Raw genomic sequence first — 12,695 nt, forward strand, 5'->3', positions numbered from 1 at the left:
TTTGTGTAGCGTTTAATTTGAGCTAATAAGCATGCTTTCTGGTACATAGTTAAATCTGAGCAGGAGAGGACATCCCTGCGGAGAGCCCGTCCCACACTTGTAATGATGCCTGGGTAGACAGTAGAAGATTAGGGGCTTATGGACGGAGATATTTTGGGATTCTAAACAGGTCATATACAGGGAGCGGTGTGGTAGCTGATATTTCAAGGGGAACCCAACATGGTGTATAATCAGAGTTTGTGTAGCGTTTAATTTGAGCTAATAAGCATGCTTACTGGTACATAGTTAAATCTGGTAGACCAAGGCCTCCTCTATCCTTTGGCATAATCAATCTTGAGCGGGCTAGTTTCGGGGGTTTCCCTGCCCAGATATATTTCATCATTGTAGCAGTGCAGGTAGCTAGTTCTTTTTTGGGAAAAACATAAGGGATTGTGCGAAATAGGTACATTAGTTTAGGGAGGAGAGTCATCTTAAAGGAGGCCATGCGACCCATCCAGGAGATGTCAAATGCAAGCCAAGAGTTTGTTAAGTTGGAAAGTGAAGTAATGATTGGGGGGAGATTCACTTCAAATACTTTAGAAGTTCTGGAGGGAATATTTAGGCCCAGATAGCGGATCGAGGTTGTATGCCAATTGTAGGGGTATCTAGTGCGGAGTGTGTGAAGTGAGTCGGATAGATTGATAGGTAAGGCATCAGTTTTAGTAGTATTTAACTTGTAGTACGATGCCGCACTATATGCATCAAGTATCGAGTGGAGATAGGGAAGTGATGTAATAGGATTCGTGACGAAAAGCAAAACGTCATCTGCAAAGAGGCTGAGCTTGTGGTGGGAGGGACCAATGGTCAGTCCTGGAAAGTTGGTGTCCTTCCGGATGGTGGCCGCGAGGGGTTCGATGGACAGGATGAAAATCAATGGGGATAAGGGGCATCCCTGCCATGTACTGTTGGAGATGGGGAATGGATTGGAGAGGAAGCCATTGCTGAGGACCTGGGCCGTAGGAGAACTATATAGTGCTAATATAGAAGTAAGTATGCGATCCCTGAAACCGAAGCGGAGCAGAACTTCCCGCATATACGACCAATGCAGGCGGTCAAAGGCCTTCTCCACATCAAGGGATAACAAGAGGAGGTCTTGATCTGGGGCTAGGGAATCGATCAAATTAAATACTCTGCGGGTGTTATCTGATGTTTGTCTACCGGGGACAAACCCCGTTTGGTCCGGGTGCACCAGCAGCGGCAAAAATGATTTTATACGCGTAGCCATCATTTTAGTGTACAATTTAATATCGCTATTAAGTAAGGCGATGGGACGGTAATTATTACAATAGGCTGGGTCTTTTCCAGGTTTGGGCAGGGTTATTATACGTGCCTCTAGAAATTCCTGTGGGAGGGTACCCAGGGAAGATATTGTGTTAAACAGCTCTGATAGGTGTGGTGTCAAGGTGTCTCGAAAAACTGAATAAAATTGGTTTATAAAGCCGTTTAGTCTTGGTCGGGGTGAAGATATGTTTGATCCGGTTTCTAGTCTGTTGCATTCTTAATTTACGAGCAAGCATTTTGCCAGATTTATTACCAAATAGATAAAAATTTTGGCGGAGCCCATTTAAAGCGGATTGGGTCTGAGCCATGAATCATTTTTCCAATTGGCTTCGCGTTTCAGAGATTTGTTTTTTAAGGGTGTTGGAGGGAGATAGTCCATTTCTAAATTCAAGGTCTTTGAGTTTGCTTTCAAAATCTTTCTGTCTTTGTATGGATTGTCTCTTGAGTGTGGCCCCTGCCTGAATGGCTGTGCCTGTAGTAACTGCCTTGAAAGCACACCAGTGATTCAGTTGGGATGTATCTAGCGGTGAGTTGGTGGAGAAATATGACTCTACAGCATCTAAGATGATTTTCTTTGTCATTGGGTCTTTCAGGAGGTGTTGCGATAAGCGCCATGGGCGGGCCGGGGGATGAGGTGTACTAGATCTCCACTATCTATATCCGTGGTTTGTTGCAAGGTCCATTTATCGCATAAAATCATGTCGATTCTGGAGTATGAATTGTGGACAGGGGAGTAGAATGTATATTCACGACTAGAAGGGTTTTGATTTCTCAAGATATCGTATAAGTCAAATTCTGTCAGTAGGTTTCGAAATGCCAATGATTGGCCGGGTGGGGGTGTGGATTTATGAGGAATGGTTTTAGTTGATTTGTCAATTTTAGGGTCTAACACTAGATTGAAATCTCCCAACCCTACTAGAGAGCCTTTAGAAGATTTACGGATTAGGAGACATAATTTGCGCAGAAACGGTATCTGATTGGTGTTTGGGGAATACACACAAACTAAAGTAACTAGTTTGTCATCCAATAGTCCAGTCAAAATTATGTATCTCCCATTTTTATCTGCAATACAAGATTGGGTCAAAAAGGTAACATCCTTACTAAATAAAATTGCGACCCCGTTACGTTTGAATGGACCATTGGCAAAGTAACCCACCGGGAACCTGTGATCTTTAAGCAGAGGGGGTTTTAAGGAGGTGAAATGGGTTTCTTGCAGAGCCACTATATGGGCTCCTTGTTTGTGGAAATACGACAGGGCCATTCTACGCTTGGGGGAATTCAGACCCTTTACATTTAAAGTAAGAACCTTAGGCATTAGTAATCAGTAGTGAAATATGATGCATAAGAGGGTCTCTATCAATAAGTGTTTCTATACAAAGCTGACCGATGACCAGTGTATGAGAAAATAAAATACAATATCCAGATGACATAGCGGGAAACTGAACTGAACTAAGAAGTGAGAATAGGGGGTGAGGGGAGAGGGAAAATAACAAATACAAGGGAATAGAAAAACAAAAGGGTCCTGTATGTCGGACCCGCATGACTACTGCAGGGAAAAGGAAAATATATGCAGTAGTGTGAGAAAAAGTGGGGGCGTACCTAAGCGGTCTAACACCGCCACCCGCAAATTCTAAACAAATGCGTTGTATACGCATGCAACTTACAAAGGGTAAATCTGAACAGGGTACAAATATTTGAGTATGAAAGGTTAGGAACAAACAACCAAAGTATTAATACAGAACACACGCTGAGTATTCTGTAGGCTAGACCACATGGTCAGCACTACGTGAATTTGGTAAAGGGTAACTTCTTATAAACTTAAAGGCACTGTATCGTTTGAAAACACATATTATCATATCTACTAGTACCCACTACAGTAGTGGGAACCCAGTGTCCTAGAAGTCATAGTTACCAATGTCGTGGGCCAGGTGGAAAGGAAGTCCATCAGGCCTTCAAGTAGTCACCCACTCATTGCTGGGGGTCGACTTGGGCTTTGGGTGTGGAGGCCGCTTAACCGAAATGTCCCAATCCAGTAGTAGCTTAACCCCGGCGTCCAAAGATGAAATGGTATATGAGGAATCCTCGTAGGAGATGATGAGCTTCACTGGGAATCCCCAGCGATACGGGATCTCATGGGCTCTGAGCGCTGTTGTGATAAGTGCAAACGCTCTTCTTTTGGCTATCGTCACAGCAGAGAAATCCTGGAAAATTTGTATGCCTCCCATGTTTTCAGAGGCTTTCGGCTCTCTCGCAGCTCGTAGGATGCGTTCTTTAGTAGTGTAAAAGTGAACTCGCAGGAGGGTATCCCTTGGGAGCGCCGAGGATACGGTGCGAGGTCTCGGGAGCCGATGAATGCGATCTATCAGAAGATCTCTATCTTCTGTGTTGGGCAGAAGCCTGCGGAACAGAGTGAGGGCATAGGAATCCAGCTCTGAGTTGGAAACGGATTCTGGGATTCCCCTGATCTTAATGTTGTTCCTGCGAGACCTGTCCTCCATGTCTGCAAGTTTAGATCTGAACGCGTCTAGGTCAGCTTGTTGGCTGTCGAATGATGATATTAAGTCATTGTGGGATGTGACTAGTTCTTCCATTTTCCGGTCCAGGTGGTCGGTGCGGTCTCCGATTGCGACAAGTTCTGTCTTAACCTTAACGGATGGCGGTTGTTAGATCTTTGGTCAATTCAGATTTGAGGGACGCCAGGATCTGACACATTGACTTGACCGTGAGTGGGGTGTCGGAGTTACAATCTATTCCCGTTATCTGGAGCGGTGGTGGAGAGCTTGGTCTTGGAGTGTCACCAGGCGTGGCGCCGTCCAGCCGGCCAGCCGGCCAGCCGGAGAGGCAGTGTGTTGTTGTGGTTTCTTAGAGGGGAGTGAAACCCTAGACGGCCGGGTCTCTTTGGCTTTCTTAGAAGGCATCGCCGAAGGTGTGGAGGTCACGCTGTTAAGGCGATAATTGTGGCGAGGTCGTTCTTCAGAGGACTTTAGAGGCCGCAGGTAACATGGGCTCTGAGCGCTGTTGTGATAGGTGCAAACAGGAGCGCATAATTACATCAGTACCGATCTGGCGGGTTGGGAGTGAGTAGCCGGAGAGATGGTGAAATCTCTTGTTTCAGGAGTAGTGGAGGGTATCAGAGGTCTAGTGGTAGTAGCCTGGGGTCCACATCACAAATATCTCTGTAGGTCTTAGTGTGATAACAGAGGAACTGTGTGGATATAATGGGATTTCATCCACCAAAAAGACGGCCGCCGCTGTAGTGGGTACAGGTTTGATGCCTGTATCTTATTAATTCACTGTAGGGGTAGTAGAGTGAGGCAGTAGGTAGCAGGGGTCAGGATATAGTAGTGGTGGAGTGTTGATGTAGACAGGGGGTGTATAAGAAGCCCCAGATATGCAGAGCCTGTATTTTGTATTTCTAGGATCAAGCAGGCAGGCTGGATCCAAGATGGCCGCCGCTAGGGAGAAGGGAGAGCAGCCTCCTGGAGCTCCCCGCTGGTCCCCTGGAGCTCTGGTCAGGAGGTGAGGGAATTATGGGCTTGTGGGTGGCAAGAGGAGTGCACAGTTCACCTTTTGGGGCTGGTGGTGTGCGTTCCAGCGGTCCGCGCGCATCCGCGATTTGGTCTGGAGCTCGCCTCCCGGGCAGTCTCATAAATTTAGGCCGCGGCTCCGTCTATAGCCTAGGCCGCAACCCGCAGGACATAATTCCACACATCCCCGGCTCCGCGGCTTGCACACACTCGGTCCGGGTGGACTGTGGTGAGAGATGGGGCACAGATATGGTGCACTTTGGTGTTTGGCACCGGTATTTGGGGCTAGTTGGCAGGAGCTACGATTAAATGCGTCTAGCTCCGTTCCCCGCCAGGCCACGCCCCCCACCTCAGCATCTATTTTGACTATACTAACGAGTGCTGGACCTACAACCTGCCATTATATATATATATATATATAGTGTCTGTGTGTCACCGAAACCCTGCCAATCCGTTGGCAGAAAGTGAAACTATATCTAGCTTTCGAAGTATTTGCTTCAAGCAGGCTCAAAAGAGTATGTATGTTACATATATATATATACAAGAAAAAAATGCAGACACTCACCGGACTTGCTTGTAGCTTTTTTACTTAGTCACCTTATTTAGTGCATAACAGTGGGTACAGGTCCTGTACCCACTGTTATGCACTAAATAAGGTGACTAAGTAAAAAAGCTACAAGCAAGTCCGATGAGTGTCTGCATTTTTTTCTTGTGGATATGGAAGCCCCTGGAGTGTGGTAGCTTTCTGGCATTGGCACCCTGGCTGTTGGCATAGAAAGTGGAGAGTGCTATCCTCGCAACATGGATATATATGTATATATATATATATATACACTATATATATATATATATATATACATTCTATTGCTTTAACAAGAAAGCGAGGGCACTCACCAAGTATTGCTCAAGTAAGCTTCAATTTATTGTATATCGATATACAGTTTTGGTCGACGTTTCGACCCTCTAGGGGCCTTTGTCAAGACAATAACAGAACATGCTTCACAGGTACAGCAGGAAAAGGATGTGATACTGACACATGCTAACTTCAATCAATATATACCACACTAATTAGCTACATCAATCACACATGAGTGGCCACCATTCACATTGGTGGACAGCGTGGAACGCATACATATTCATAGAAAAACAGTGTGTACCTATGCATAGCTCTACCAGCTGGTGGGACATCATGTATATATTGTAAACTATAGGGGCTCATTGTCACAGAAAAAACATAAAAGCACTTACTGAAATTAACTTGTGGCGTGTGAAAACGCCAGTTCCGTACCCGGAAGTCCGGCGTATGGAATGCACAGTCACCCGGAAGTGCGTCATGCGTTCCAGAAGCTTTGGCCGGCTGGAACGCAAATCGCTGTTATTTACACAGCTCACTGTGTCCACTATATACACCAACGTTTTACATATTATATCGTTTCAATCACCTATCAATGTAGGCATATTTATAGTGATGTTATCTCATTGCATTGTGGCACAGTGTAGAATTTACAAAGTAAGAGACACACGCTCTTTTTAGACCCCTTAAAGCGATAGTAGCACCCATTTTGGTCATACAGACGTGCCAACAGCTAGAGAATTCCTGCATAAGCAATCAGTGTGGTTCAAATTTTATCATAAAAAACACATAAACACGATAAGAAAGGAAACTTATAAAACAACAAAGGAAACTTATAAACATAATATACTATATCAAGAAATATGATATACCATATCAAAGAAAAACCAAGGAAAAGCGACCAGTGGCTACAGATAGTGGCACAAAACTGGTATATTGGTAAAAACCAATTAACCAGAGTGCGCCCCAAAAAAATTTCAAAAATTATTATTTCAAGAGAGGTCTTTTACTGCAAAAAGATGCTCAAGTGGTTATATTCATTGAGTCCCTTCGGGTCTATTGTATTCAATCGAGCAATCCATCTTGATTCCAGTTTTTTTAGTTGTAGTTCACGATTGCCACCCCTTGGATTCTTGGGGACATGATCTATCAACATACATGGCTTTTGATAGACCTCTCTTGAAATAATAAGCTAAGGGCAGAAATCTGGTAGCCTCGTTGTAAAAAATGTCTGGCAACAGGTTTATCAGAGCACCCTGCAGTATTTTAGGTACATCGATGACGTGTTTATTTTATGGTCTGGCACTGAGCATGAGTTCAATAACATGATTATACACTTGAATAATCTTGATGAACCTGTGAAATTTACATCCAATATTAAGGCAGATACAATTGAATTTCTGGACGTGAGACTATACAAGGAGGGCTGTAAATTGGGATCAACCCTGTTTAAAAAAGAAACGGACAGAAATACATTTTTGCACTCCACCAGCCAGCACCCGACACCACTCAAAGAGAGTCTCCCTATATCGCAGTTCCTAAGGGTACTCAGAAATAACACCTCGTTGGAAAATGCAGATGCTCAGCTAGAGGAAATGCGCAGGTGCTTCCTCGAGAGAGGATACTCAACAACCTCAGTGGATCGCTGCCCCAGCAAAGCAAAGAAAAAACATAGGGCACTCACTAAAGCCAAGTCAGTGAAGATGGAAGCAAAAAGGATGGTACATGTAAGCACATTCGATCACACATCTGGGAGAGCCAAATCTATCTATAAAAAGTATTAGCCGATAGTGGGCTCAAACCCTGCCCTGGCACTCGATGTGGCAATACCACCGATGAATGCCTACAGACGTGGTCCGAACATCCGACAGATGCTTATGCGACCTATGATGCACCCGACGACTAAGACAAATACATGGCTTACTGATGGCAAGTTGGGCTGCTTTAAATGCACCTCCTGCACGACATGCAGATCGATGATGACGGGTCCTACCTTCCCGCACCCACACAGTGGTCAAAAAATAAAGATCTCTAAGAAACTACTGTGTACAATGGACCACGTCATATATATCTTAATCTGCCAGTGCGGATTATACTACACTGGTCTCACAACCAGATGCTTTAAGGAACGAATGGCCAATCACAGGACTTCGATCATGGCTGCCTACACTGCAGGGTGCTCTGATAAACCTGTTGCCAGATATTTTTTACAACGAGGCCACCAGATTTCTGCCCTTAGATGTATGTTGATAGATCATGTCCCCAAGAATCCAAGGGGTGGCAATCGTGAACTACAACTAAAAAAACTGGAATCAAGATGGATTGCTCGATTGAATACAATAGACCCGAAGGGACTCAACGAATATAACCACTTGAGCATCTTTTTGCAGTAAATGACCTCTCTTGAAATGATAATTTTTTTAAAAAAATTGGGGCGCACTCTGGTTAATTGGTTTTTACCAATATATCAGTTTTGTGCCACTATCTGTAGCCACTGGTCGCTTTTCCTTGGTTTTTCTTTGATATGGTATATCATATTTTTTGATATAGTATATTATGTTTATAAGTTTCCTTTGTTGTTTTATAAGTTTCCTTTCTTATCGTGTTTATGTGTTTTTTATGATAAAATTTGAACCACACTGATTGCTTATGCAGAAATTCTCTAGCTGTTGGCACGTCTGTATGACCAAAATGGGTGCTACTATCCCTTTAAGGGGTCTAAAAAGAGCATGTGTCTCTTACTTTGTAAATTCTACATTGTGCCACAATGCAATGAAATAACATCGCTATAAATATGCCTACATTGATAGGTGATTGAAACGATATAATATGTAAAACGTTGGTGTATATAGTGGACACAGTGAGCTGTGTAAATAACAGCGATTTGCGTTCCAGCCGGCCAAAGCGTCTGGAACGCATGACGCACTTCCGGGTGACTGTGTGTTCCATACGCCGGACTTCCGGGTACGGAACTGGCGTTTTCACACGCCACAAGTTAATTTCAGTAAGTGCTTTTATGTTTTTTCTGTGACAATGAGCCCCTATACAATATATACATGATGTCACACCAGCTGGTAGAGCTATGCATAGGTACACACTGTTTTTCTATGAATATGTATGCGTTCCACGCTGTCCACCAATATATATATATAATACATTATGCTAAGGAAACTTTTTTTAAGATAAGTACGGGTAGAAAGATAAGAAGTTGAATGAAAAGCTTATACCTGCAGCAGCAAGTCCTTTGCAGATGTCTTGCAGTATGCTGTGATCAAAAGTCTTTGTGCAATTGAAACAGAAAAGAGGTTTTCCAAGAGCAAGAGCTAATTCTCGTACGGTAGACTTTTTTCCAGAGGCCTAATGAGCAAAATTCAAAATACATATATTAACAGGAAATTAATTATTTACATTTGTAATTCCAAAGACCACTGCTTTAAGAAAGTCTTCAGAAAAAAGTATATCGGCAAATAACTGATTTATATTAAATTGTCTTTTTTCAATTTAATTAAGAAAAGAAAAGAAAACAGTCTGCATTATAACATCCCCCAGTGTCAAAAGATCCCCAATGGCAATACCCTTCACTCACCCATGGCTTAGCTACACTGTGACACTACCACACTACCAGCCACCAGTGTCAATAGATCCCCTGTGGCATAACCTTTCCCTCCTGTGGAATTGCATCTATCTTTGCTCTATATGGTGCACTGTCTGTCAATGCCACCCCACTGCCTATCCGTCTATGCCCCCATCTATGTGTCATCTATGCCCACCCCCTGTCCCTCTATCTATCTATGCCCCCATATGGTGCACTGTCTGTCCAAGTCCCCTCCTGTCCATCTGCCTGCCCGTCTATGATGCCTCCTGTCCTTCCATCAATGCCCCATATGGTCATCTGTCTGTCTATCTGTGCCCCCTCCCATTCATTTGTCTATTGTCTATACCCCAATACGGTTCTCTGTCTATTTTTCTGTCGACCAATGTCACCAAAGTCTGTTCATCTGTTCATCTATGCCCACATATGGTGCTCTTTCAGTCTATTCTTCCATATGGCGCTCTGTCTGTCCACTGATGCATCCATCTGTCCAATCATCTACACCCCCCCCCCCCTTCTGCTATAATCAGGTAGTGTATTTTCTACTTGTTCCTCCACCTCTCTCCCCCTAACACTGTTTCTCTCTCTCCCTCACTCTCTTCCTGACAGTCTCTCTCCCTCTGTCTCACTGAGCCTGTCTCTTCCTCTCCCTCCCTCACACATTCTTCTCTCTGCAGTTGACTTTGTCTCTCAAGATTTTTCTATGGGGCACACAAATTAAGCGATCACATTCTGTTTTTTACCTCCCCAGTGATACCATGAATGTACGATATTCTGTTCATAAATATGTGGCAGTCATTCTGCAGAAACTTAATGAGGTCCTGTAATAATTATTAATGTGATACGGGGTAGTAGTTTGAGAACTGCTGATTTAACCCAATTCATATCCTACAGGTACCAGGAAGAAATAGAGGCTCTATGGCAATCTATACATCACTTAATTGGATTTAGTGACACACCTATCATTCCATTTAGGACTAATCAATGACCAAGCATTTTCTGTTCACTGAAGCTTACCTGTGGTCCAATACATAAAGCATTAATTCCAGAAGCAACTGCGCCCAGAACACTTAGAAAGATCCTTTCAGTTAGTGGCGTGATGAGAATATGCTCAGCTGACCCTTGGTACTCATATCCATAGTGGATTGCACAGTCACCAATCTGTGCATAATAAGTTAATTAGCAACATATTTTCATATATTTAACACAATATTTTCTTGATGTTAAAATACACAAAATTATTAATCACAGTTATGTCAATTTAGCTTCAAAAGATAAAATACAAGCAAAAATAGTAGAGCGAGCAGTTTCATTCCTTGAATGTCAAAACAGATGTTTTTAATTGGAACAGGTGGATCTGCACTCAAAATGGCTAGAATTGGCATCTTCTGATGGGAATAGTGGACTACTGTAATTACCTTTCACACATACCAATTTCAGCAGGACAGACCTGAGTTTATGGGTATATTCTGCTGTCCTACAATTAGGACTATCTTCTTGATTTGAATGGGCTTGGAATGTTTTCCCCTCTTGCACAAATAATTGCACAACAATAATAAATACATTGCCCATTTTTTGTTTTTCAAGACACTCTCTAACATATAAATCGGTATTCCCTTTTCTAATATAGATTTTAATGCTAAATAGCATTCATTTGAATAAGATAAAATGTGGCACTCTTTTTTCTGAATTCTACTTGTACCTATTTTGTATACAAATGACATTTAGCAGGAGAACAAATACCGATTTCACCTGTCAAGCTTACAAACATTTTGCAGCGTGTTTTGCACTAAAATATATATATATGTCGGTCATGTCACCCACCCCTGGGACCAGAGATGCTGCTGAAGAGGAAGCGGATGCTGGGGGACACCGTGGATGTCGGGAACCATCTGGGCACCACCAGGGGAACAGGTAAGTATGGAAAAAAACATATATTCCAAAATCCCAAAAAATCCCGAGCATTTTGGTTAAGGAATACTCAACCTATATGTATATATATATATATATATATATATATATATATATATATATATATAGTGATCAAGTGTCCGTTTAGGATCCTGGTGGGGACCCCGAAAGAACAGGCGGCACTCACAGCTTAAAGGAAAAATCCTGTATTTAGCAGAAATATACAAGCATCTGTCGACGTGACGTTTCTAAGCCGGAACGGCTTTGTCTTCAGGACGTGTGCTGTGTAGAAAGTGCATAAAGTGCATAAAGTACACAGCACTTTATGCACTTTCTACACAGCACACGTCCTGAAGACAAAGCCGTTCCGGCTTAGAAACGTCACGTCGACAGATGCTTGTATATTTCTGCTAAATACAGGATTTTTCCTTTAAGCTGTGAGTGCCGCCTGTTCTTTCGGGGTCCCCACCAGGATCCTAAACGGACACTTGATCACTGTTATCTCTACTATGAGGAAGGCACCCCAGCATTAACCCTATTGAAGAGAGTGCCGGACAAACCTTGCGCTATATATATATATATATATTGTCATGCAAATAAGTTTTGTATCCTCTGCTTATAGAGAAAAATATTAAAAATAGGAATTTACCTGGACAACAATATCCTTAGTCCTGTCGTCATATTCATAACATAAGGGCAGGTTCTGTTTCCATATAGGTACTGTTTCAGACAGGATTTGACTAGCAACATCACGCTAAAAGTACAGAGACATTAGATTATTGCTAATACTGCCATCCAGGAAATCTATTGATATCACAATTCACTGCAGTGAACATTAAAAGGTTTATACTGTATCAGACAAATATGTGTTTTGATGTATATTGCTTACTATGTTTCTCCTCCCCTTTACATGTGCTTAATTATGGTCCCATTTTCACTTACTGCAGAACATTATTGATGAAATTACTTACAAATGAGCCCGGAGCAGCTGATGAATTACATAAAAATACAAAATCCTTTTTAAAAAATAATTTTAGACCAAGCAGTAACTTGCAGCGTAAGCACAAATGTTTTCAATGGCAGTAGGTTAGGTTCTTATATTTGTTATTCACTTGAATTTCTTGTGAGTTTATAACATTATTTGTTAAAGCATTTAATTCCTAAACCGATGGTAAAGTGTGACTTTGCTGAGATACATAATACAGTATACAGTATATAAAGAATATAGCAGTGACCTGATATAAAAGTAGAAGAATGTGATTGGTGAGTTTCGCTGCATCCCCTGCAGACAATGTGGGTTTTCCAGCTGGTAGGCTGGGCAGGCTGGTATCTTCTCCGTCTCCCAAGTACTCACTTTCACCTGGGTGACATTGGAAACAGAGCTCAGGTTATTGTCTCAGACATATCCAAGTTATTTGTGAAATAGGAGCAATTGTATCATTTGGAAGTTTTACTATATATTCATATCTTGCGGCTTTGTATTCTTTATAGA

The 12,695-nt window shown here is 42.5% G+C and overlaps 1 protein-coding gene across 6 annotated transcripts in view; it reads right to left on the minus strand.

Moving 5' to 3' along the window:
- LOC146060654 (uncharacterized) overlaps positions 1–12,695 on the minus strand; it is a 483,494-nt gene that overhangs the window by 280,881 nt on the left and 189,918 nt on the right. For all 6 annotated transcript variants that reach the window (XM_083174095.1, XM_083174093.1, XM_083174092.1 and 3 more), the window contains 4 exons: positions 12,439–12,563; positions 11,853–11,957; positions 10,310–10,453; positions 8,928–9,057 (listed from right to left, as the gene is read on the minus strand). In XM_083174095.1, coding sequence (XP_083030221.1) covers positions 8,928–9,057; positions 10,310–10,453; positions 11,853–11,957; positions 12,439–12,563 — 504 coding nt within the window. The remainder of the gene's footprint in view (positions 1–8,927; positions 9,058–10,309; positions 10,454–11,852; positions 11,958–12,438; positions 12,564–12,695) is intronic.

The sequence above is a fragment of the Crinia signifera genome, chromosome 2 (assembly GCF_055691185.1).
Source record: "Crinia signifera chromosome 2, ASM5569118v1, whole genome shotgun sequence".
Lineage (NCBI taxonomy): Eukaryota > Metazoa > Chordata > Amphibia > Anura > Myobatrachidae > Crinia > Crinia signifera.